At 41.7% G+C, this 27,883-nt stretch overlaps 1 protein-coding gene across 1 annotated transcript; it reads right to left on the bottom strand.

Annotated features, from left to right (window-relative positions):
* Window positions 1-98: 98 nt before the first annotated feature.
* KIF2C (kinesin family member 2C) lies at window positions 99-26,123 on the bottom strand. The gene is made up of 17 exons (XM_044450800.1): window positions 26,001-26,123; window positions 23,779-23,892; window positions 23,197-23,297; window positions 22,511-22,606; window positions 17,992-18,046; window positions 17,364-17,526; window positions 16,323-16,413; window positions 14,727-14,790; window positions 13,421-13,512; window positions 11,918-12,060; window positions 10,359-10,563; window positions 7,643-7,753; window positions 4,945-5,012; window positions 2,174-2,282; window positions 1,983-2,090; window positions 1,600-1,723; window positions 99-214 (listed from the first exon to the last, which is right to left on the bottom strand). The coding sequence occupies exons 1-17, from the start codon at window positions 26,098-26,100 to the stop codon at window positions 135-137; spliced, it is 1,824 nt and encodes a 607-aa protein (XP_044306735.1). The 5' UTR covers window positions 26,101-26,123; the 3' UTR covers window positions 99-134.
* Window positions 26,124-27,883: the final 1,760 nt, after the last annotated feature.

Genomic DNA, 27,883 nt, shown 5'->3' with positions numbered 1-27,883 from the left:
AATGGCTACATTCTGGCAGTGTACGGACCTCTCAAAACTGAGAGGATGAACCTTTTGCTTGCATTTAAAATGCAGTAACCAAAGAAGTGACAGACAAACAGGGAAAGCAAAAGATTCATTTAAGAATTGGGTAACTATTGAAGCCGCCTCTTATTCAGATGTTTGCTGGCTTGCTCTTCCATCTGCATGGCAAGGGATAGTTCTTCCAGTGTGTCTGTACAAGAGGAGAAAGACAGAAAAAAGTGAGTCAGCATAAGATTAATAAAGCAGAAAACAATTCAGAAAGGAGAAACCCAATCCATTCTAGAAGAGAAAGAGAATGCATAAACCATCATTACTTGGAACATTCTGCTTTTACACAGTCTCAGGAATGCATTTCAACTTTTCCATTTTTATATACTTTCAGGTCATTCTAATAAGTGACCTGCAAAAAGTAACTGAAATAAAGTCCCTAGGCCAGTTCTTTACTCCACTTCCATCTCAAGAAAAGTGGTCCCATGAAATCAAAACATGGAAGAAATCTATTCAGTGTGTCAACTTGCCACTAGGTTAAGAGAATTACAACATTAACTGGGCCAGTACAAGATAAGGATGAGAAAACATTCCTCCTTGTACCTGCCACAAATACTATGCAGCTAGCCTAACTCTTTGCAACCTTTGGGAAAAGGCAACAGACATCCGAACATCCTAAGATTATTGTCAGCTGTTAGCATTGCAAATGTAACTATGACTTACTATTCAACTGTTTTCATCAAATTCTAATCAGATACTTGTACTTCCCTTACAAAAGATGACCTGGATTTAAATTCAGTGACCTCATTATTACAACACAAAAAGCCCAGGAGATGTGTTGGCATGTAGTATAAACTTGGATGGATGGCCTCACTGTGGGATGTGAGCACCGGTGCCTTGCTATGCTTATTTGAATCACAGGCAGTGCCAGTTGCCCCACCAATGCCCAGGCAATATTGTGGGCCAACAAGTACTGGCTCACTCTCCACTGCAACGGAGAACTGTTTTGCTAGCTACAATTCTTGTGTGATCACAGGATCTTAGCATCACATGAAAACCCACCCAATGAATTAAAAGTCTAATAAACTTGAGCATGACAAACTCAAGAAGATAGTCTTTAAACCTCTTTGTTACTCACTCCCCTACACTCCTTCAACATCCCCTCAATTTGGCACAAGACCATAAACTGCATCTCTTGATCACCTTCTTCCACTCTTCTGCCCCTTTAGAACAAAGGCAAGAACCATATTGTTTTATTTCAAATCCTTGCACTTCACCTTTTATAAATACACAAAGTAATTTCTGGACCATCCTCGCCTCATCTTACCTTCTCCAAAGCCCTTACCATTAGTCACTGTAAAACAGCAGTTCTCACCCCACCCTTTTCCATCTTGTGTAACTAATGTAAAGCTCCTGCATCACTTGCATATAGTGCTAACCACACAATGGACCAAGTGTTAGTATCATAGCAGAATAGCCTGTCACAGCAAAATTGGAAGGTCAATACCAAGGTACTTTCTAGTATCTAGTACTTTCACTTCTGTACTACTTTCTATGCCAAGTTAGTGAAATGCACCCGCCATGTACCTTTCAGACTGAAGAAGCTTTCGGAACCTTCATTAATGAAGCATTGGGCTTGGTGCACAAATGCCTCCATATCATATTCTGGTTGTTCTGCCATGTCCAGGAGACCATTACAGTCATTCATTCTCTGGATGCAGAAGGGAAGAGGGTTATGGAGTTGGGTTGAGTTTTTCATGAAAAGTGGGTTTCACAAACATTTACAGAATAGGGAAGTTACTTGAAAGACTGGCTAACATTTGCATTAAGACCTTGTTGGGCACTACTTGATCTATAATACCACTTCAGAATTACAACCAATTATTTTCTTATTTTCCCACTTTCCCAACAATATACAGCAGTAAACAAAGTCCAATAAGAAGGTTTGATTGTCACCTATGAAGACATACCTCCTTAATATCCTTAAGCTCTTCTATTGCCTTCTCTTCGAGTTCACTAATCCGGGTCAGAGCTTTACGGAAACTGGATAGATGAGGAGACATCTCATCTTCAGATAACTGCAGTTCACAAGGGGAAGTATTAGCACTCTACCAGGTTCTATCTCCCAAAAGACCTTGGTTCCAGCAATACACATGCATACCTCAAGAAGGTGGTCCAACCTTTCCTCATTGATACACAGTTCTTCATTTTCAGTTTCCATAGAATTCTGCCTCTCGCTAGTTGTTCCGTTGTGGGGGAGCTCCTTCACTCTGAGAACAGAACAGAGGGCTTGCATATAGAAGCCATCATTGGCAAAGCAATCACTTAATGACCTACTACATACCTCAGATGAAAGGAGCTTGACTAATGTCTGTTTCACCCTGTATGATTTGCTGTCAGTTACATACAGACAGACATGCCACACCCCATTCCTCTGGCAGTAGACCCACACTGATCATTATTTTTAACACAAAACCTGTTTGATGGATGGAAGAATGGAATCAGGGTTTCCTTCCCACATTCAGAAGGTTGTCTTTATTAGAACTTTTGTCAAATTGATTTTAAGTAGAAATATTCCCAGTGTTCTGCAGGGCAGATACTGGCTGTGGCAGCTACTTAATGAAGCAAAAAACAATGGGACTATTCACACATAACATGAATGATTACTCCACAGTTACCTTTCTTAGTTTGTATCCTGTGTTCACACATTCAAGAGATAACTCTTCATGAGTAGTCTCCATTCACCATCAGCTAGGACTCGAGCCCAGCAGCATGACTCTGCCTTTCCCCCAGTGGCTTGCACACTCCCCTAAGTGTGTTCTTCATCAGCCACTGCTCCCCCTCCCATTCCATAAAGCCCCATCTACTTATTAGAGTAGCACAGCAGCTCCAAACTACCAAGCAGCAGCACCACTCCAAGCTGCCTCCACAGTTGCTGCTGGAGGTGCTCCCTGTCCTCCCTCCCAGTGTACATTCATGAATGCCTCGTCACCACACCACCACAATGTCCTCTGACTGGTCAATCACCCATCTAACATTTTGCCTGGTCAATCGCCTGCCTACCCACCACTGCCCAGCTGCCCACCTACTGGCTGGGTTGATTGCCTCATGTGCTGCCTGGCCAATCACGGAGATGTTCCGCTTGCACATCATTGCAAGCACCCACCCTTCATGCAAATGCTCACACACTATCCCCATGTCCCCACCTCTCATAAGGGATATGGAGACAGCACATCTGAAGGGCAGATGCTCATGAGGTGACAACACAATGCCACCATGGAAGATGGCCAGGCAGCTCATGGCAACCCAGCTAGGAGGTGGGTAGGCAGATGGCACACAAGATGGGCAATTGGCCAGGTGGTAGACATGGAGGTGGCACAGTGACTGGACATAAGCACCAGGAGGGAGGACAAGGAATATGGGGGCAGCCAGTCAGTGCCCTGTGAGCAAAAAACTTAGCCATTGCTATGCTAGCAGGTATTGCAATCTGTGTTTCTCCCTCTAAAGCAGGGGCCTCAAACTCAGCTTACCTGGGGGCCACTGGAAGTAGAGTCTGGGTGAGGCTCATGTGCTGCCTGGCCAATCACGGAGATGTCCCGCTTGCACATCATTGCAAGCACCCACCCTTCATGCAAATGCTCACACACTATCCCCATGTCCCCACCTCTCATAAGGGATATGGAGACAGCACATCTGAAGGGCAGATGCGGTGGTGGTGGGCTGCTCATCCCGCGGCTGGCCCGGGCGCCGCCGGTGCTTTGAAGGCCGCAGGGCCCCTCCCCCGTGCCCTGCAGGCCGCAAGTTTGAGACCCCTGCTCTAAAGCAATATCAGCCTCACCAGTGTCTCTTCACTTAATGATCTTTATTGTTACACAAGAGTCTCTGAGCCTACACAAAGTGGAGTGTTGAACCCTTTCTACCATTCATTTCCTGAAGCTCTCTTTATGAGGTCTTCTGTGCTTCAACCACCCCCCCCGGGGGGGGGGGGGGAGGCACACTGAAAACAGGCACCTGTCTACTCCTTCCATTGTGCCCCTAATTGGACTTTCCTCCAGTAATGATGGCAAGCAACTGGGTCTAACTCTTCAGGGGACAGGAGTTCTCCACTGGAGAGACTTCATGTTTCAATATCTACTTGCCCAAGCTGTAATCCCGCAACCTTCCCATGGCCAGGTTGACTGGTCTCCCTGCCCGCTCCCTGCCTAATCTCCCCCACTACTACCTCCTGTTGGGTCTCAGGAGCTTGAACCACAGCTGGAATCTTGAGCCTTTTCAAAAACAGTCTCATCTTTGAAATTGGGATCTGAATCATCAGTACAACCAGCACAGGACGCTTGACAGAACCTGCACACATGACAACAGGGTAGCTGGAGCAGTCGCTCCTGCCACTGAACTCCTGGTCACAACGGGGAAACTGCAGAAAAGCACTGCAGCTAGCTTCACATATAACAAGAAGCAATGCTGAAACCTTGGAACAAACCATTGCTTCTCTGTGGTGGTTCATGCCATGTTTCAGCATGCTTTTGATATTTATACATAACAACATGCCTTTCCTGCCATGGCATATCATTGTGTGTGAATACAGCCATTGACTAGAATCTGCTCCCTGATATTAGGTAGACATGAGGCTTTCGTGACAGGACAGCATATAAATACTTTAAATAATAAATAAATAAATGATATCTAGCATTTTAAAAAAATCAATCAGTCAGTCAGTCAGAAGACCACTTTATGAACAAGGAAAAGAAAAAGTCAATTTTTGTATCAAAAGCATTAAAGTTACTTAAGCCTGAGGATATTTGGAAATGGGAATCATGCCAATATTTTTTCATCCACTTTCATCCATCCACTCAATCAAGACTGTTTGTCTTATATGAACAACAGTTCAACCCAGCATTATGAAGGAATTTTGTAAGTGTGAAAATGACTCACCTATCAGCGTATCGCAGGGTATTTAAGGTGTATTCGCAGGAATTCATGCATGGAGAAATCATTGCAATCTGAAAGCAAAAACATTTAAGCAAACTGAATTCCCTTTTTTTTTTTTTTTTGGTCTTCTAAACAGCTGCAGTCACTTCCAACTACCTTGACTGTACTGCTATCTATTCTGCTTCCCTGACGAAATTAGGGAGAATATTTACTTAGAATGTAGGCTCTACTGAAATTCACTGGCCTTTTCCCATCTTAACACAAGGGACAGAGGGCTCTGGGGGATTTTCCAGCTGGTATATATTGACACTCCTGTCAAATCCCAGGTCACACTGTGGAATATGGAGATGGCCCAGGCAGTTGACATGATCAGCACAGCTCATCCAGCTCCTTGGTATATGCCAGAACTAAGGATGATGAAGCAAGCGGGAGGATGGCTAGCGCTCAGGTGGATGAGAGCTTGGGATGAATCTGACCAAACATGTCTTTAAGCTCATTATCAAGTCTATTCCAACACTGTGTTCTCGCAGTACCATCCAGCAGAGCGGTTTGTGGATTTTACACTCTGGCCCAAAAAAGAGGTTTTGAACCCTCACTAGCCCATTGTGATGAATCTGTTTGACACTTTGAGGACAAAGTCACTCAGATTCCTCATACACCAAAGTTAGCCCAAAGCACCATTTTGTCCAGTTTTGTTGCATTAAGTTCCAGCTATTGCAGCCTGAGGATGCAGACAAAATGCTTGGTCAAGTTTGGCCTACCACCTGAATGCTCAACCCTTGCCCATCATGGTTAATTGGAAGATCTAAGGAGAAGGTTCACACCTGGGTCCAGGAGGCTATAAACACCTCTTTGAGAGAGGAAGTGGTGCCAGGCCCTTTAATGAAGGCTGTGATTACACCACTACTAAAAAGGCCTAACCTGGAACCAAGGGATGTGAATAATTATTGACCAATTAAACACCTTGCCCAGGAAGGGGATGCTGGTAAGTGGGTGGTGGCCAAGCAGCTCCAGACACTGTGGGATGTAATGGATTTTCTAGATCCATTTCAGTCATGTTTCAGGCCTGGCTTTGGAATGGAAACTGCATTTGGATGACCTTTGCCAGGAGAGAGAGAAAGCGGGAGTGCGACCCTGATTATTCTCCTCGACCTCTCAGCAGCTTTCAATACCATCAACCACAGTATCCTTATAGATTGGCCAGGTTAGGAGTAGGTGGCACTGCTTTGTGGTGACTCCACTCCTCCGCGGCTGTCCAATTCCAGAAGGCGGCATTGGAGGATTGTTGCACTGCACCATGGCAACTTTGCTAAAGAGTTCCACAGGGCTCCATTCTATCCTCCATGCTATTTACTATCTACATAAAACCACTGGGAGAAGTCATCCATAGGCATGGGCTGAAGTGTCAACAATATACAGTATACAACAATATACAATAACACTCAGCTCTACCTCTCCTTTTCACTCAATCCAGGGGAGGCAGTGAAAACTGTCTGAACTCAGTAGTGGACTGGATAAGGGGCAATAAGCTGAAGCTCAATCCAGATAAGACAGAGATGCTGCTGGTGGGTAGACAGTCTGTCCAGTTAGAAAATCTTCATCCTGTCCTGGACAGGGTTGCACTCTCCCTAAAGGACAAGGTTCACAGTCTGGAGGTGCTCCTGGATTCAGAATTCTCTCGAGTCACAAGTGGACTGACCTTCCTACTGCATCCCTATCTGGACAAATCCATGTTCCAGTAACCTCTCACCTGGATTATTGCAGTGTGCTCTACAGGGGGCTGCCTTTAAAACAGTGCAAAAACTCCAACTGGTTCAAAACAAGGCACCACAACTGATAACGAGGATTGCTCCATAAAATCACATCATGCCAGTCATCTTTCAGGTGCACTGGCTACCTGTTGAATTCCAGGCCCCATTCAAAATTCTGATGTTAACATTTGAACTAATTTAAATGACTTTAGGCCAGACTATTTGAAAAAACACCTTTTTTTTTGTATGTTCCTAACCTGGTCCCTAAGAGTCTTCTCTGGGAAAGTAGGAAGATAGTGGTGACACCGGAGTGACAGGAAAGGTGCCTTCTCTGTGGTTGCACCCCATCAAGGAAGTGCACCTGGAACTATCACTGCTTTCTTTTTGGCACTAGGTGAACACTTTTTTATTTTTTATTTACCTGAAGTATTAAAGAACAGATTAATTTTTAATATTGTTTTTATCTTAACTGCTATGCCATGTATTTATTTTATTCTATCACCATGTTGCCAGTTTTATGTTTTTGGTTTTTGATTGTCTTTAATGTTTTGTAATTGCTTATTTAATAATTATAAGTTTTGCTTTTAAACTGCCCAGAGAGCCCTGCAGGCTATGGGGCAGTGTAAAAATATAATAAAATAAAGCACTCCAAGAGCAGCTGTTTAAACAACAGTATGTGTTTAGCTGTTTGCTGATATTTTCTCTGCATCCAGAGGTACAGGTTAGTGGAACAGTGCATCAGAATATAAGATCTCCAATTTTTTTCAGCCGTTCTATACCAGACAAAAGTGACAATCATCTTGATTCAGATACACTGGATAACTTCAATTTTTTATTTGATCTTTTTTACACTTTTATTACACTTTACTTTTTGGTTCTGTTCTAGTAAAAATGAAAATTTCTCAAGTGCAACAAAATTTAGTGATCACAAGGTCTTATATTTCACTTACCATACATGTTCTGGAATTTGTTCCAATGAAGGAATCCCTCAGCACCTGGGTAAGTTTGCTCTCCCGAAAAGGTGTATGTTGTTTATTCTGGCCTAGAGCCCGGATACATTCCTAGCAGTGGGTAGGGGAGAAAGGACAGCCATATTTGAAGACTGGCTAGAGCTTAGACCTATATGATCATGGCTATATATCCTGTATTATGACTAGTGCTATTAAATATATTCATAAATGATCCGGAATTAGGAGTAAGCAGTGAAATGACCAAGCTTGCTGATGTCACCAGACAATTTAGCATGGTTACATCCAAAGGGATCTCTGAAAACTGGGGAAATGGGCAGCAAAATGGCAAATGCAGTCCAATGTAAGCAAGTGTAAAGTAATGCACACTAGGGAAAGAATTCCCAACTTCAAATATAAGTGGATAGATTCTGGGCTAGCACTGACTGAATAAAGAATGATCTTGAGATTGTGGTGAACAGCTCAGTGAAAATGTTCATCTAGTGAACAGCTGCTGTGAAAAAGCCAAGCTCCATGTTAGGCATAATTAGGAAATGGACTGAACATAAAGCTGCCAAAATCTTCAGTCAAATAACCCTTAGAATATTGTGTACAATTCTGGTTACCACGCCTGAAAAAGGACACTGAGTTGGAAAAAGTGCAGAGAAGGGCTACTGAAATGATCAAGGGGTTGGAGCCACTCTGCTATGAAGAACAGTTACAACTATAATAATTTGACTTCAAGAAAAAAGCAAACAAGGGGAGGTGTTCAAATGTATGCACGGTGTAGAAAAATATCTCCCTTTCCCATAATACTAGAACCTGTGGTCATCCTATGAAGCTGATTCAGGACAGATAAAAGTTCTTCTTCTAGGAGTGCCTAGTTAAACTATGGAATTCACAGGAAGTAGCAATTGCTACCAATTTGGACAGCCTGGACAAATTCATAGAGTAGGCTATCAATGGCTACTAGTCTTGTTGGCTATGTGCTACCTCCATTATCAGACGCAGTATCCCTACATAGACCAGCTGCAGAGGAACTTAGGCAAGCAAAACTCTTGTACCCATCCTGCTTGAAGAATCTGGTGAATGAACCACTGGTCTGACCCACAATGATATTTATGTTCTTACAAACATACACATTTTAAAATTACCCTTCAGCCAATTACTTCTGTGGAAAGAGCAGAACTGAAAAATGTTCCAGTGTTTTAAAGGATTCCTACCACTTCTGCACCAGTCTCCTCATGTGTCATGTATTTTTTCAGGGCAGTTTCATGTTGTTAAATGCTTCTTCATTTTTACTACATTTTAACATATTCTTTCCAACAATATTTCCATTTATCAACTGTATTTCTTCAGTTTTCTTCAGTTTTTCACACTCTAGTAATACCATATGCTAGTCTTCCTGTGCTTTCACATATTGCCTTGATGCAAAGTAACTAAATGGTTAACAAGCTTCATGGAAATACTTCCAGCTTACCAAGATCAGAGGAAATGAAGTACTACTAATCTTTAAAACATAAAACAAAAATAAAACAAACTAAACACAGCCTTACTGTCAATTTTCCTTCAGTTTGTTAGTGGAGAATGTTACTCTTAGAGGGCAAATAAATATAAGTAAATACGTCTAAGTCTGGTCCAGGCCCAACCAGGAGCCAACTGTGCATATCTTAATTTTTAGTCTCTGCATTGGCAACTGAGCACAAGGGTTTGTTGGGGCTTGCCTCAAAGGAATAACTTATAGAAATGTCTATCCTATATTTAGTCCATGTAAGGGTAGCACAATGACCCTTATAATTATAAAACATAATTAAACAAAGACAGGTATGGGGTTTTTTCATGTAAAATACAGCATTGAAAACTTAGCTGCTCCACATCGCTGCTTTCAACAAACTATGGGTTATTTGAAGCCTGATTAACCCACAAAAATCCATGCTACCCAGCTTTGAACAACATGACAAACCATAGCAACCCACCCACCAGGGACTGAATAATTAAAATATGTGCCAGCATGCGCCATAACCCACTATATCTTAAATAGCATAGATCATGCAAACACAGGCAATCAACCATGATTTCAGCCTAGGTTAACAATCCTGTGTTTCTGCCCATACTCTACTTTGGTAATAATCAGCTGTTCTAGCCAACATGACCATGTCCAGCCCTAGTATGACGGAGCTGCATTACTCTGTCCTAGAGCAGGGGGTAGACAGAAGGCAGTTCCACATGAAATGGTAGATCTTTGCATTAATTTGCAGATTAGCAAGAATGCCTGACCACCAAATATTTGACCATAAATGCAAGGGGATGACTACTATCCCTGCCAAATTTAGCAGCTGAAGAAATCTTGTGGAATAATTAGGAATGGATTTCTATGAGAAAGGCAAAAGCTGTATCCAATTCTTTTTACTGAAATCAAATTTCTTGCTTCAGAATTCTTTAATTCTAAGTGTATACACTAGGCTCCAAGTGTTGTAGCTCAGGGTTTTAGTAAATAAAAAAGATCCCAAGAGTCTGAAGTCTGCCTGTCCCTGTTCAACAGTACATACACAGCCCATGTATATATTTGGTTTGACCATGCATATAATTCTAGCAGCAGACAGCAACATAATGTTAGAGAGGCAGGCCTGTCATTATACCATCAAGACCCAAAGCCCTCCTGCTTTTGTCCCGGGAGCCACAACATCTTGTTACTGATGCCATCTGTGCTCTAGTATACCTTGAGTGCCAGCAAGCTTTTATTTATTTCTGCTGCTTCCATGCGGGTCTGCCGATCAGCACTAGATGTATCAGCACCTCTTTCATTCCCAGCTAAATCCACCAAAGAGAACTTGCCATGCAGTTTTCCTTTTCGGCGCAAAATGATTTGAAAGCAAGCATGGGAGCGTGATGAGCTAGAATTTGCAAATGTTTGCCCAGATGTCCTACAAAGAAAGAATAGTCATTGGTTAATGTATTAGTAGACTTAAGGAAGTTTTGGCCTGTTTCCTGGACAACAAATTGTTCATTATCACCAAAACTCACCTCCCACAAAAGACAAAGTGCTACCATTGACCTCATTCTACTTCTGAATGTAGAATGTCCCTGAACTGAGGTGAGGGACAAATCTGCTCCTCCTCCAGCTTTAAAGCCTGGTATGCTCCCTAAGCACAGAGGGTAAAATAGCTCTGATGTGAAGTGCTGTGGATGAGCAACTGACAAAAATACATTGGCTTCCCTCTGCCTTGGGTCCACATTGTTTACCATAATCTGGCTCCCCTGTTGTCATGGTACAGGGAGGGGAGCAAAATATAGGAACTCTGAATAGCAACTGTGCTGAATTAGAAATACCAAAATAGCTTGTCTATCTATTATATTCCAATTAGTGTCAACTTCCTAATGTTAATGTTTAATATATCAAGTGAGAAACTAATGTCTGCAAAAGACTGTAAGGGTTCTATCCAGTGTCTGTATAACTTAGGTCCCATATATTTCAGTAAGTCTACTCTAAATAGAGCATTAGATGTGCTACCCTAAAAGTTCAGTTTTTGGAGGGTACAACATCAATGACTGAAAAGTTTCCTCATGACCCCAAGTAACTGACCCCTGACTCTCCATATCTATCCAAGAATCTCTTCCTCTTGCAACTGCTTTATGTAGCATCAAGAAACCTACCAAAGTTTCAAAAGCTGTATAGAATGCTAGTCTATTTAGTATAAACAATTATACATTTAGAATGTGCAAGTGGGTTTTGCTCCTTAGCACAGCAATTTTCATGACATTCCAGAACATTTGAGTTATGGATAGTGCCCACCCTGCCTTCCATGTTGTCTAATATTTGATACAGCAGGAAGTAGATGATACAGTGTTTCACAGTAGCTAAGAAGGCTGGACTGGGACTCAGGAAATCTGGGTTCTAGCCCCCCCTCAGCCATTGTTGTAAGCCGCCCCAAGGCTTCGGCGAATGGGGCGGCATAAAAATGTTTTAATAAATAAAAAAATAAAATAAAATAAATGAAGCCCACAGGCTGACTTTGGGACAGTTACTACCTGTCAGTCACAACCAACTTCACAGGGTGGCTGTTGTGAGGATAAAATGGACAAAAGGAGAAGCCTGTACACTGCCTTGGGTTCCTTGCAAAGGCAAGAAAGATACAGTATGAATACAATGTACTAATAAGAACACCACAACAGTAACAGCTGCCCCTTCTCCCCAACAGTTATGGAGGGTTTTGAGAAATGCATTATAGAGAATGTGTGTCTGACACTAAGCCAGTTATGGCAAGCAAAGCAACTAACCTGCAGGCACTGCCTATCTCAATCATTCGGATAACATCTTCAGCACAATTCACTCTCATTTCCTGTAGGCCAACCACTTGGACCTGCTGTTTGCCATCCTCCAGGACACGCAGCTTTGCCTTTTTGTTTAAAAGGTCAAACAACTAGATAAGGAAAGAGAAAGAAGGACAAATAGTTGCAGGAAGGGCTGATACCATTAATTTAAATGCAGCATTTCTAGTATTTAGTTAAGCTGTTTAGCATGTATACAATACAAAACAAAACCTCCTGAAGGTCTCAAACACAAGTGTTTTCATTCAATAAGGGTACCTTATACTTAAACTATATGGATTTAAACATTATCCCAAACTAGGAAGTTTATTTTGAAGGATAGTCATTCCTAGAAAAAGTACAATTGGTTCCTAGAAAAACCAAAGCTTAGGATCACATTCTTTTGTTCATACCAAGTAAGGGGCAAATAACATCTTAATTTTTTTCCTGACTCTTACGGACACAATTACTTCAACATGGAAGGGGCAATATCCTCCTACTATGGAATACAAAGTCATTTGCTTGGCTTCCATTCTGCCCAATTTAATCTCACGTTCTAGTCAGCCTTTATCCTGAACTTTCCAATCCAAGAAAAATCGCAGAGTGTAACTCAGAGATGGGCAAACTGTGAGCAAAATATTAAAGTAAAAAAAGCACTCAAAGCTGCAAAATCAGAATTGTAGCTAATTTGTTACAAACAATTCAAGTTGACCATATTTCTCATGGACGGTTAAATGTGGAGAATTGATTGGATATTAAAATCAAGGGATTGACAGGTACACTTCAGAGACAGTTCTGGTAAGAGTTCACATCTCTCTGCAGAAAACCTGCATCATCTTAGGAATGTTCACCTAATTTTCACCTAATTTGAATTAGAGATAATAATATTAATAGTATGTAACTTAAGGTATAAGAGTAATGGGTCACTTCTGGCCCTTCAGATCTTTTTTCTTACAGCTCCCATCATCCTTAAACGTTGACTAAGACTGATGAAAACTATAGGCCAATGCGTACAGATAGCCAAGAAGCCTTTCTTCTCATAAGGACACCTTCTTCCCAGTATTTACAAGCCTGATTTGGTTCGCCCAAATTTCCAACATGAAACCATGCATCTTTATGTCAATACTCTGCCCTAAACATGACTCAGCCTTTCTTTCCTAACATCAGACAATAAAACTGTGATAGAACTGTGCTGCCAAACCTTAGTTCTATTGGCTAAGAGACTAGGACTAAAACAACTAGAACATGTAACATCAGCAACTATTCCATTACCTTAGCCAAGGGAGAAATGTGTTAGTCCAATATTCTCTACTACTACTGTATTTTATACAAAAATAAAGATACACTAATTCCTCTCCAGCATTCTCAACAAATACAGATACACACACACACACTTCTTCCCCAACCTCCTTAAAGGCAGCATTTAAATAAAAATTTCAAATGACTAATATATATATATATGTATAGCCACACCTTTCCATTATATATTTCAAAGAAAGTCACATAGACTTCCAGACCTTGAGCCTTGTACCGTGCCTGGTTCTGAAGAAGAAAGACATCCTGTGCTGGAGAAAGTTACAAGACAAACGTTTATCAATATTAGTTTTTAATATTTATATGCCACCTAACCCCACCACAGCAATGTATAAGAATTCAAAACTTTGCATTATTAACATACTTTTAAAAATCTAATGGAGGCTAGGTTTAATAGATGGACCTTGATCTCTTTTTTCTTTTTAAGTCAAGAGAATGAGGACTAAATGGAACTCGGAGTTCATTCTGCAAACTGGGAACTCAATAGGAGGTAAGACCTCTCACATGTACTTGTCAGGTAGTCCTGAGCAAGCTGCCATATTCCGAGATAGGCTTCTTCTCCAGATCTTAATTATTGAACAGGTTCATGGAAGAAGTGGTTACTTGGTGTTGTGTTTTATGGTCATTTTTAGATGCTTTTGCATGACTTGTGATAAACCAAAGTACTGGAAACATTTGCTGTTGACATTCACTGATAATACACTATTTGGATGAAAGTTTAAACAGAAAGATAGGGTGGGGTTGACTTAGACTGGGATGTGTAGAAATCTATCTTTCTTTATAGCAGTGGGGAGTGATATGAGGCCTGTGGCCTGCATGTAGCCCTTCATGACTATTTGTTTGGCCCCCACTGCTTTTCCCACCAACAAAATCATGCTGCTGTGCCTTTCATTCTGTTTCTGTTCTTCTACAGAACTGCCAATCAAATCCTGTATCTGTCTTATTTCCTTCCCTTCTTTCCTTTATGTCTCTGTGTGGGATCTACATGGTTTCCAATCTTCCTGTGATACTCAGGTATGTGTGTCACACTGGTCACTATGGCTCAGGAGAATACTCACCATCCTACCTCTCAACAGTGTTACTACTGAACCAGTAAGCTGATATATAAATGAGTAAATATGACAGAAACTAAAGGAAAGGTAGTGCTTGTGACTGAGAAAATTAAAGGGAATAATTTACATTGTACAAAAGTAACAACAATTAAAAAGAATATGACTTTCTACTGTTACACTAAGAAGTGCCATTAACTTGAAAAAGATGAGATACAGTGAAGTAACATTGTAAAGCAAATTAACTCATTTTAGAAAATATCAATTCCTTTTTGGCTTAGGCTCTGCACATTCTTTCTCAAGCTGTGCAGCCCGACTGGTTGCCTGACATGAAAATTAACATTTACCAACACAGAGGTTGCCCACCCTGCCTTATGGTTCATCTCTTTAAATGTTCAAATTAAGATAGTACATACATGCAAAAGCATATATTCCTTTGGAGGCCTTCTGTACCTTCCCAGAGAAATCTCCTCCCATGGTCTAGAGAGAGAACATATATCTATTAGGATATTTACAAATGGTCTTTCATCAAAATATGCATCAGGGTAGTGAATACATGGGTAATTAAAAATAAAATACAATCATGCAATAAGGCAGACATAAATGCATCAAATTGACTCACATGTTAAACTGCCCTGGCAAGCTGAAAAGCTGATTTAATCTGATATTGAAATGATTACAAGGCCAATGACCATTACAATCCTATGGGAAGGATGTCCCACAAACAAGGTAGGAAAGTGGAAAAGGTTCTATCCCTAGTTATCATACAAGTTGAAGCCACCTTGAGAAGAGCAGATTTTAACATATTAGAAGGCAAAATCTCTGCAGTTACAAAGGAACCTCATTTATCTTCAGCTGTGATTATTTGTAAACACGAAATTTTTAAAAACACATTTTTTAAAAACAGCAGAATTCAATCCATGATCATGCAGGAACATTCTTCACGTATCATATCATTTTTAAGAAATCACATAATTACACTAGCTCTGAATATGCAGATAAATGCAGTTACAGTGCTTGGGTTTGCAAGTCTCAATCAGAAGTTTCTTAACATCATGAAACACATGTGCTAGACACTAACATGGTATCACAATTAATACAGCACTATCCTTGGATAGGGTAGTAGAAACTTAACAAGTAAGTCTGAGCAATTATGAATATTCCTATCTGAGTTTTACTTGCTTCTTGAGTTGCCAGGACTACACTAACTATGAAAGTGGGGCAGGCCTCTGGTTCAAATATACCACCCCTACTAGTACACTACTACTGCTCTACTTACTACCAAAGGGTGGGTCACACACACCCCACTGGCAGCCCCTGCTGCCCTCCCCAATTTTTTTTAATGGTTTCCGTAGCCACTACAGAGCACCATGTTTGTTAATTTTAGCTTGGACATGAGCCAAATTTAGCCCTGTAGTACTACAGGGTGGCTTGCTGCCAAATATCAAGCAACCAGCTCTTTTAATTTTGGTGTCGGAGCCCGTGATAAGGGGGAAAAGGAAGGGGGAAAAGGCCCTCAGAACTCTGGGGCTTGCCCATCCCTCCATTACAGAGAAACTTGAGCAGCCTGGTTTTTTTATTCTAATGCAGATTTCCCAGAAGCTGGAAGTTGGCGAAGGGAGGGCACATATAGGTCATCTGGTCTCTTGGAGGCCATGATGGACTGAACAGTGGTAACAGTGGTATGCTAAAAGGCCAAAAATCTTCAGATAAACCTTCAGAAATGATTTAAACTGCTTCAGTTCAATCTAGGTTATAACACAGTTTAGGAAGATCAAAGAGCAGAATAAGACATCACTGCTTTGCACAAGAGGATTTTCTCCCATTCTTCTCTCTCCTCATACCCCTTAGAGAACTGTTCTGGGAACATCACCATCCACCATCTAGAGCAGATTTTGAGAAGAAATTGTCCCTTTCCTTCTGGTTCCTCTGAAAAAGGCAGTTCATCAACAGAAAAACTTCGCTGGGTTTGTCTGGATAACTCTGAAGGATAGAGGAAAGATGACACTCACGTGAGTTTTTCCACTCCCAGTCTGTCCATAAGCAAAACAAGTAGCCATTCCTCCCTCAAAGATGGTCTGTACAAGTGGCCTAGCAGTGAACCTGGGCAAAAATAAGGACATCAGTGGTACTACAATAATTACAGTACAAATACAATCAGAGCTGAAATTCACATAAAACCCAACTATAAAGTTAAAAAACCCTCCAATTTAAACTTAAATAGTGTCAATAAACACCAAGTATGCTAAACAAGCTCAAAAGTTATAGAAATGCACATCACCACAACTACATTCTAGATGGAGGAATATAGTAATTTCAGCAGAAACTCAGGCACTAACTTTTTAACTTTAGGGAACAATTCTATTATCCTTGGGAGAGCAACTGAGATGCGAGGTGATGTTACAGACATCTGTCACTCCTGCGGGGTGGGGGAGAAATCCTCCACCAGAAGTTTCCCCAGAGCAGCAATGAAAAAAATCTGCTGCTATCACTAGTATTTTGTTGCCCAGTACCAGAGTTACTGCTGACACTGGGCCAGAAACAGGGTGTCATGGGAGCATGTTAAGTAGGCCATGGATTTGCTTGTTGTGGAGGCTTACACAACTGTGCGTTGTGTAAACCATGGGCTGTTCTATCAGGCTACAAGGCAACAGCAAGAATAGTTTTTTAAAAACCGAACCAGCCAACCAATTAAAAAACAGCCTCTTTATATGCTGGTACTGCAGTATCACACAGTCATTTGGGACACAGGCAGGGGACAGATAAAGGAGGAGGAAAACAATCCAGGGACTAAAAGTACAAATAATCATTTGTTTAATCATCTGCAGGACAAATCTTGGGTAGGGTAACAATGAGCAGTAGCCCACTGGCAGATACAAAGACACAAACTTCTCAAACACAGTGTCTGCTTCGTGAAACACCTGAAAGGGTTAAAATCAATTCATTGGCACTGCATGCAGGAAGCATCAGATTGGTCTTCGGTGCCTAGTGTCATTACAAATTGTTCCCACTCTGCACGGCTCACTGCCACTAGAAAGAAAAACATGCATTACCAATAAACCATTTCATTAGAAGCTTTTTCATCAAATGAGTAGTCGAAGCAAAAATGCTGGTTTTCGAGATATTTTGTCAGATCCACCTTCACCTTTGGTTCATGTACTAGGATGCTGTTCTTGTTGACAACAGTGATTATATCACATTCCCTTTTTCCAAGTTCTGTTTAGGAGAAAAATACAATTGTTTGTATCTTGAAATAAACATTCAAAATCATGGCAACTTGAATAAGGATTGTGAATGTCATGCATAACTACTGCTGCAAGAATTGAATGCTTTAGCACAGAATTTTGACAGGAGAAATTGCAGTATTGCTGAGAAGCAGAAAGGAACCATCAAAGGAGAATACCATCTGGCAGAACTGTGCTGAAAAAAGGACTTACAATTAGTGGAAGTTGTTGACAAGTTGTACCTCCTCTGTGATGGAGCCTCAGGAGGTTTTGCAAAAGATATCCACCTATTCCTCCCTAATTTGATCTTACTGCTTGACATTTTAATGGTTTTTTAAAAGCCATTTTCTGCAGTGATGGAATTTCAACTACTAAAATCTACCCTAATCTATTCCCAGCATGAGAACTATCATTGGATTGATCTAACAATTGCTAAACCCTGTATATGTCATCTTACCTTGCTTATTTAAGGGCCTTTTCCTCACGCAGACACAAATTCTGTGCTCTTCTATCTTTAAAAAATACAATAAAATCAACAAAGCATTAAGACCAAAAAGTTCAGGCAACCTTATTTCTCAATCCATATGTACAAGATAAAACCACTTGAAGGCATCATTGAGCTGACAGAGAACTGATGAAAAACCCAACACATGATCTGGGACAAATGACATAGCCAGGCAGGGTGTGGGCGGGATCACCAGGGACTTTGAGGTCTTGGGGAAGAAACTCAGGGACCTAAAAGCCCAAGTGCCCTTCTCATCTATTTTACCGGTTTGGGGATTTGGGCCAGGCAGGGAAAGGAAGGTCGCCAAGGTGAACAACTGGCTTAGGGTGTGGTGCCAGAAGGAACGCTTTGGGTTCCTCGAGCATGGCACCTGGTTTCTTGCCAATGGACTTCTGGCAAGGAACAGGTTGCACCTCACGAGGATGGGGAAAAGGTCCTTCGGAAATGCTCTAGCAAACTTTGTCCAGAAGACTTTAAACTGAGCCGGGGGGGGTTGCCCCCCCCCAGAAATTTGTCCGCACAGGACAAGTGATGGGAGAGGATCAGGGCTCCGGAACCAGGGTGTTAGAGGTACTGCAGGGGCTGACAGGACTCCTAGAAAGAGGGGGCTAGTATCAGGGAAGATGGGAGGAAGGAGGAGGCTGGGGATTCCAAAGAAAGGAAGCTGTGGGAAGGAGTTGAGAAACATGTGCACAAATGCTAGGAGCATGGGTAATAAGCAGGAAGAGCTTGAAGCTCTCCTGGGAATAGGAGGGTATGACCTGGTGGGGATCATGGAAACTTGGTGGGATGAAAGACAAGACTGGAATGTAAACAGAGGGGTATCACCTGTTTAAAAAGGACAGGAAGGGAAAGAGGGATGGGGGCGTAGTGTTATATGTCAGGGATATATATGTCAGAATGCAGTGAGATAGAATGCAGTGCAGATGGGGATCTGGTAGAGGCAGTCTGGGTGAAACTAAGGGGTTTAGACAGAGAGAGGGACCTGACAGTGGGAGTATATTATTGCCCTCCAGGTCAACTTGAGATCCTGGACGATGTCCTGACAGATCAGATTGTAAGGCTATCTCGGGGACGAACACAGTAATTATGGGAGATTTCAATCTCCCAGATATTACTAGGGGGACTCACTCAGCGGTGACAGCCAGGTCACGTTGCTTCCTAGACACTATAGTGGGAGGGATTTTCACACAGAGGGTTCGAAAGGCGACGGGGAGGGGCATCCTTGATTTGGTTTTGACCAACAGGGAGGAGCTGAAAGATGAGTTACAGATTAGGGAAGCTCTAGATGCCAGTGGTCACTCCATCCCTTGCTTTGAAATCAGGGGAATAGGGACGGGCAGCAGGTAGAGCACTAGAAGCTGGGACTTCAAGAGGGCCAACTTTGGCCAACTGAAGGTCAGACCGGGAAGAGTATCCTGGGATAAGTTAGTGAAAGGCGTGGATGGCACTCAAAAGGATGGTTTTGAAGATGCAAGCCTTGACGATACCTCTAGTTAGTAAGGTGGGGAGGCAAACAAGAGTGCCACCATGGATGCAAAAAGAGGTGGTTAGACGGATTAGACACAAGAGGAACCTCAGTAGGAAATGGGTACTGGGGCAAACAGACAAAAGGGTATACCAGGAGGAGGAGGCCCATTGCAGAAGGATTCTTCGCAAGGCTAAGGCTGATTACGAGCCGAGACTTGCAAAGAATATCAAGATCAACAAAAAGGGCTTCGATCAACATGTAAATAGCAAGAGGAAGGGGAGACAAGTAGTGGGACCACTTAATAAGGAGGAAGAGGATCCAGTGACAGATGTGAGGGAACAGGTGCTAAATGACTATTTTGCCTCTATATTCTCCCCAAAGTAGGATGAGGGAGATCCTTATGGGAGATTAGATGAGGCCAGGGACTTAGGGGCACAAATTAGAGTCACCCCCCCCCAGAAGTCGAGGGGCTCCTCAGGGCACTGGATGTTACAAAGGCACCAGGCCCTGATGGATTACACCCGAGAGTACTTTGAGAGTTGGCAGGGGTTCTCTCAAACCCGTTGGCCTCCATTTTTGAGGCCTTGTAGAGAACAGGTGAAGTTCCAGAGGACTGGAGGGTGGCATCAGTGATCCCAAAAAAAAAAAGGTAGAAGGGACATGCGGAATTACAAACCAGTTAGTTTATGTCCATTGTAGGAAAAACAATGGAAAGCCTCATAATAGCGAGAGATCTAGTGATGCTAGATAGGAAAGGGAGGCTGGAGGCCATACAACATGGCTTCTGCAATAACAGGTCCTGCCAGACAAAACTTGTGAATTCTATGACAAGGTTTCCAGGTGGCTAGACAGAGGGGATGCAGTGAATGTGGTTTACTTGGATTTCACTTTGACAAAGTGCCCCATGATATCCTGGTTGAGAAATTGAGGAGTTTTGTGATAGACCAATGCACTGCCTGATGGGTTAGGGCATGGCTGACTGACCAAAAGCAGAGGATAACCATTAGTGGGGAATCATCAGGATGGTGGCCAGTGATAAGTGGGGTCCCCCAGGGCCTCTCCTGTTTAATCTTTTCATCAACGACATGGAAGAAGGGGTGAACAGTCAGCTGATCAAATTCACAGACGATACTAAAACCGGGGCAGTGGCCACAACTGAGGAGCAGGCACTCCAGATCCAAAAGGATCTGGACAGACTATGTAAGTGGGCAGGAGACAACAGTATGGTATTCAGTGTGGATAAGTGCAAGGTCTTACCCTTGGGGCATAGGAATGGGTGTCATAAGTACAGGTTAGGGGACAAGTAACTGGAGAGCAGCACTTGTGAAAGGGACCTTGGGGTGCTGGTTGACTGCAGGCTAAACATGAGCCAGCAGTGTGATGTGGTGGTCAAGAGGGCGAATGCTACCCTTGGATGCATAGCCAGAACTGTGGCTTCTAGATCGAGAAAGATATTACTACCACTCTATATGACTCTGATGTGCCCGGAACAGGTGTATTGTGCTCAGTTTTGAGCCCCTCATTACAGGAAGGATATAGCCAGGTTAGAGTTAGTGCAGTGTAGGGCCACACTGGTGGCCGGTTTGCAGGAGAAGCCGTATGAGGCACGACTGAGGGAACTGGGTCTTTTCAGGCTGGGGAAGAGGAGACTCTGAGGGAATCTGTTGGCAACATACAGGTATGTGAGGGGGGTGGCACACAGAGGTGGGTAGAGGTGTTCTTCCCTGCAGAGGAGGGCAGGACATGCTCCATTGGAGTAAAGCTCAGGGAACCAAGGTCCAGTTTGGATGCCAGGAAGTACTTCTTGACAGTTAGGACCCTGAGGGTATGGAATGGGCTTCTATGGGAGATGATTGAGGCCCCATCAGTGAGGGTGTTCAAGGATAGGTTATACATGCACATGGTAGGCATGCCGTGAGTGGAGCCTGCTAGAACCAGGGGTCAGACTAGATGGCCCAGGAGGCCCCCTTCTGACTTGCTCTGTTTCTATGATGCAAAGACCTCAAAATAAAGATGGTCTTGCTGCAATAGCAAGGAGTTTACCATCAGTTCAAGCTCAGAGATTTTTCATTACTTTATGTTATCCACTCCTATTAAAATGGCATCAGACTTCATGTGTAGTCTTGTTCTCAAATTTTTCATTATGTGAATTTGAGGAACATGGAATATGCTACAACCTAACAAAAAGTTTTAGCAAGTGAATCTTATAACTCATATTAAGGGTATAAATTAAGCATATTCTCATTGCTGTAGTTTACATGACTGAACTTATTTAAAATATTTCTAGCCCGTCCTACATGGAAATTGTCCCAGGACTGCTTATAACAACAAATAAACATACATAACCAAAAAACAAAATGCGACTGTAAATATTAAAACCAGTTATAATTCCTTAATCCTTAAAATAATGAGTGAATAGAAAGGTTTTTACCTGGCACCAAAAAGAATATAAAGTCGGCGCCAGGCAAATCTCTCTGGGGAGTGCATTCCACAGAGCGCATTTTATGTGGACAAAGCAGACAAATCCATATTCTCATGTGTTTTCTGAAACTTTAATTCCTAAGAGGTTACAAAACTCTTCTCTTTGGATTAGTCATGTATGAATATACCTCATACTTTGATATTCAAAAGCATATTCAGAATTAATAACACATTAGATTTTCACAGACAATAGCCATGATATTTTAGATAGTATTCTTCTATACTAGAGCTGTTTATGCCTCATGCTTTACTTGATGCCATTGCTTGACCTTTCAGGACATACAATCAATATATTAAGTTGATTTCAATAATTCCCAAAAATATATTAAGAGTTCAGATGATGTTCATTCTCTCAAATAATTTAAGTCATTTGGTTCTTGATGTTTATAGATGCTTCTCTCTGCTGTATCTTTAAATACAGGCTGCATACACTAAGAGCTCTATTTATTTGAAAATGACAACTAAAGTAAATATTTTGATAATATGGCAGAAATATGTAATTTCTACATATTTACTTACTGGATCATTCATTGATATTGACTGGCAAGTAATACTGGCTCTATATTCTTTGACCATCCGAGCAAACTCCCAGTTTGGACAACTACTGTCAAATTCCTGTAGCACAAAGGCATAATTAGTAATTTCTCTCCCAAGTGTGTGTAGCAACAGTTAGAAAACAAAGTACACAGAAGATGGAAAGGATCTTAAGGCAACCACCCCACCACATCTTTCATTATGTATATATTCTGTTGTTAGAGCTCCAGTACATTTTACACCCAAAATACATCTCATTATACTTTATTTTGGATTGGGAGACAGGTTCTCTGAGGTGTTTAGTTCTGGCTAGGTGCTTTCCATTATGTTGGTCCGATTGTAGATCTTGATCTTCAAAAATGCTATGCTGGGTAATAATCCTGCTTTCTTGATGAGCTTAAGCAAACAAGTCTACACAGACAGCTTTTTGTAGGTCTAACAAAGCCCTTTCATAAATATAGCAAATACAAATCTGGAAGTTTAATGTTTACATTCAATGCTTTTAAGGTTGCAAAAGCAAAACTAATTCATGGCATGCTAAGAGAATTGTATATCTTATTTTAGACTATACAGAAAATAATCTGTACAACTAAATTGTTCATGTTACTTAAAATACCAATAGCATTCAGCTACTAAGAATATTATTAAAAAATGAACTGTCACATCTTTACCTGTGCCCGCTTGTTCCTTATTTCAGAGAACTGGGCTCTTTTCTCTTCTCTCTTATTTTTCATTTTTTCCATTTCTTTCACAATGTTAGATTTTCTCCGAGCTAGAGGAAGCCAGAGTGACATTAACAGTTCAGAAATGCAACAACTCACATACCAATTCAATTTCTATTCAGGGCCTTCTGAAGAGGCAACCCTAAACAATTCAAGAAATTACCATTTAATTGGTACTAAATAAAATAGCTGTAATATAGTTTTTAAGATTGAAGAGCTCAAGATTCCAGTCTGCCTAGAAGTCAGCCTCTTTGGCTGGAAGCTTTGCCCATCATTAATAGATATACAAATTGACTGTGGTTACTTGACAGTAAGCAGAGGACATTCTGTACATGCTAGGATGTATTTGTAACATTTATTTCAGAAATGAAACTTTTTATTCAAACCTGGATGCAGTCTTGAAGCTCATCTCAAAGTAAGCTTTAGTCCACATACTCCCAAGAAATGCACCCACTTAGTCAAGAAAATTACAGTTGAAAGCCCTCAGAAAGACTGAACAGAATTTTGAAAAGATGGCAAACATTCTTCTACCTTGAATTGGAGCAGACACAATTCTCAGAGACTGTGGAGGTTCTTCTGTCACTCCATTACCATTTGCTTGTACATTACATCTACCTATAGAACAGCTGCTCCGAGATCGAGCAACTGTTGGAACAGGAAACCAGGAGTCAAAAATCACTTGAACTAAGACAACATAGAAAGAGATGGTTTGGAGCACCTAACTCAAAGGGAGAAAACTGACTGGGTTTGTACATAATGCTAAACCTCAGTGAAAACCACTGTGGCATGGCTTCTCTTGCAGGAACCCATCCACAGTGGAACAGCATGGTAAGTACACTCTATGTCACCATGGACAATGGTCTGGTCTATGGTTTCCATGCTTCACCATAGTTCAAGTGAACCCAGATACAGTGTTTTAGCATGGTTTCCACACTACACTAGAGTCCTGAAGAAAGAGCAGCTGTTGCTGGGGGAGACACTCCAGACTACATTTTCTGCTGTAGCCTAGTAGCAGGCTCCGGGCTAGATCTGCCTAACAGAGGCACCAGCTCCAGCCATGCTCCAATTGACCACTTCACCCTCCCATTCACCTCTGCCACTGTTAGAGCACCCAGCATCTCGATTCAAGCTAGCATGTAGTGGAATGCTATAGGGGGTGGGGAATAGCATGTGGGCACCAGCACAAAGGACAGCTTGATTTATTAACATCAGGCATGCTTCTCTCATTCAGGCATAGGCATCCTTTCCCTGCCCCCAATCCCCATGATGCTGCAGAAATAAATACGAGTTTTGCAACAGGGGTTTGCTTCTTGTGAGGAGGACTGGCTATGAGCTAGGTCGGGGTGAAGGTAAATGCCAGATGAAGCCATTCAGAGCAGCCTAGCACAGAAAAGGGGGTGCCAGGATGAGATGACTCCACTCTTAACAGCTCAGGCAGAGGCAGGGGCAAGGAGCTTCTGAGGGTACAGTGCAGGGCACTGGATAAGGGTAGCTGTGGCTATGGCACAGGAGGGGGCAGGGGAGGACAAAGCCTGAATGTACTGATGCCCTCTGCATGCCTGGATACAGGGGCGAGATGGCTCCTTCCAGTATGTGTGAGTCCTGCACAAGAGGAGCGTGGAGGGGTGTATGTGGGTGAATATGCCCATACACTGGCATCAAGTGTGGCAGCACAAGAGTTCTCCTCTAGTGCTACTCTACTGAATAAGCTTTAGCTAAGCAGAAAACAAAAAACAGAAATAGCTGACTATGGGCATATCAGGGGAGTGTGAAAGAGAGGCAGGCACAGAAAGCAGGAGCAGTTTAGTCTGGGATTGAACTTCAGCCACAGGGACTGATGGAGGTATCAGGAAGAATGAGGAGAAACCATGCAAGTATGGACCACACAATAGTCTCAACCCAAAAACTAGGTAAAAAGTCATGCTGTGCAGTAACTGCATGGCATGCCTTAGCATTATGTGAGAATACAGCCAATGTCTTAGTACTACAGACTTTTACCCAGGCTGCTACAGGTTGCTACATGCAGTGACAAATCCAGACCAGAATATAAATATTTTAAATTACTTGTGTTTCTCAAGATAATTGTCTAATTCACATTTGCCTGTCCTAAGAGGAAAATACTGATTAGCCAGGTAATTAATAGGTAAACAGCTGTACTTCAGCAGCCTGATTCTGCAATCTGATGGACATTCTTCAAAATGTACTTGTGACTGCGCTTTTAATTCTGCCTAGAATTACCAGGATCTTCCAAAAACTATGCCTGAGCCTCCAAGAGACTACAAGCAGCAGGATGCATCTTGGATTTTCTGGAACACATCTAGTCAAAGGCAGAGTTGCTACGGACCACAAATTTTGGAAGAATGAGCTATCAAGGCCAACATTTGTGGACTCCCCAGCATAAGCTTCACTTCAGTGTCTCTACCAGCAGGAAACATACGCACTACTCACCAGAATCAAGATTAATGTCGCACCATTGGACTAAAGACATTCCACACCAATTAAAATGATAGCATGGAATTGGGGTATAAGATTGTTGATAAGTGCAGTCCATGTAATGTTTTATTCACAAAATTGTACTTTCAGAGGATAGAATAAGGTTTATGCTGAAATGCCAGCCCAGCTTTTGAGAATTTAGATGGCCTTACAAAAATGTGGCTTTACAAGATCCTTTAATGCACAAAAGAGAGTGGTATCCTGCTCCTATGGCTTTGTGTGCAAGATAGGTATAAGGTATTGTACACATTCCAACTCACCGGGAAGGGCAGAATGGCTTCGTGGTGGTGCAGAAGCAGGTGGTTCTACTTCCATATCATTCTCCAGAGGGTTGTTCTGTGATTCTGCTATGGCAGACATTTTGCTAGCTTGTAATCGCAATGCTAAGGAAGCAAGGAAAAACGTTGTTAATGGTCAGCTCAACAGCATTCAGCAGAGTTTACTTTTAAAATGTGCATATGTCAGTGTGTGAATCAGTAAAAAATACTTTTTAAACCTGTTGAAAGTTTTGGAATAAAACAGGACAAGATATCATTTTAGTAAAACTCATTTTTAAGAGAGTGAATAATAGGGTAGATGGGAGTGTTCCAGATGCCAAATATTTCAGTTACAACAAAGTTCTACCTACAAATATAGCATTCAGCCCTTATAGTATTCAATAGTTGTGGTAATCACAACTAAAGGCAGTTTAAAATCCTTAGAATTACTAATAAAATTCAGCACACTCATCAGAACAGGAAATCACCTTATCAATTTAAACATTTGTCTACAAAAATCCAAAAACAGTACCATGCAATATTTGGCAATATTAAAAAACCAGTGGGAGAACGTTGCAGCCTCTCAGGATGCCATTACTAACCTTATAATGGCCATCATATATCAAAGGTTAGTTAGATTAGACCATGGGCCCTCAAACTATGGCCCATGGGCCGCATCTGGCCCATCAAGCCCATTTATCTACCCCGCCTTTTAATTATGCGAGCCCAGGGGCGACTGGTCCCATGCCCCCCCACCGCCACTGCCTTGCCGCGCCCACCGCCTCCACCTTTCAACTTGGTCCCCTGTTGAAAAAGTTTGAGGATCCCTGGATTAGACCAAAAGCTGACAAGTTAGATTTAATAAGAAGGGTCAATTCTATTGTCAAAGACTTGGACCAGGATCAAGGATTTTGACCTGCGTTGTCAGCAACAATGTTTTGAGAATGGCCAAGTACTATTACCATGACTGCTACTGTCAGTATTTTCTGCATTTAATTTCCTTCTGATCTAATGGTTTATAATTCTACCCATCCTACATGTGCTGTATGCATACCAGAAAATTCACAATACTCCATGCAAACCTATAATACATGAACGCTTGTGCCAGAATACATTGGTTAGTTTTAAAGATGCAACAAAAGTCTTTGTGTTTGTTGTAGTAGACTACTGCAACAAACTAATAGTTAATACTAATAGCTACTCCGGATTAGTCTTAGTTCAAGACTTTATTCTGGTAACAATGAGAGAACAGACTTGGAAGGCTATTCTCATATTTGTAGGTATTCATACTTGTTCAAGAAAGCGCTAAAACAAATACTGAATGCTCTCAGACACTAATATATAATCTCTTACACATACTAACAATGGCATGTTTCTGCAATTTAATATAAGGGAAAGGACTTAGAGAACTAATGTGCAATGTAAAAGCAGTAATATACTGCTAGTACTTTATTTGAACATTTTATGCCAAAGAAAATGTTTCACTTGGAAGTTTTATTTCCGCCAACAAGGAACAATATACAACTCTGCATCATTTTCCATATTCCAGCCCTTATGAATTCAACAAAATTATAGAATCCTAAATAAGAATGTTCACCCATACTATGACGCTCCTGCTGCCTCAGATTTCATGGATAAATATCAATTTACAGATGGGATGCTGAGAAGAGCCCCAGGCATAAAACAGGCTTATCCCACTTAAGCTAAGCTTAGAAATGACCGTACAGAACTTCTGTAAAGAGACAACAGGTACAGAATCAGAATGTATAGTATATTTACTAGGGCTCACATGCCTTATCTGAGTAAACTGAGTAAAGCTGCTTTTTACCTTCTCTTGGAGCTGGAATTTTTGAGAGAGTTGATCTGCGATTTTGCCTCTAAAGTTA

The sequence above is a fragment of the Varanus komodoensis genome, unplaced genomic scaffold, assembly GCF_004798865.1.
Source record: "Varanus komodoensis strain SLA01 unplaced genomic scaffold, ASM479886v1 scaffold1, whole genome shotgun sequence".
Taxonomy (NCBI): domain Eukaryota; kingdom Metazoa; phylum Chordata; class Lepidosauria; order Squamata; family Varanidae; genus Varanus; species Varanus komodoensis.
This window is presented reverse-complemented; position numbering and strand designations above follow the sequence as displayed.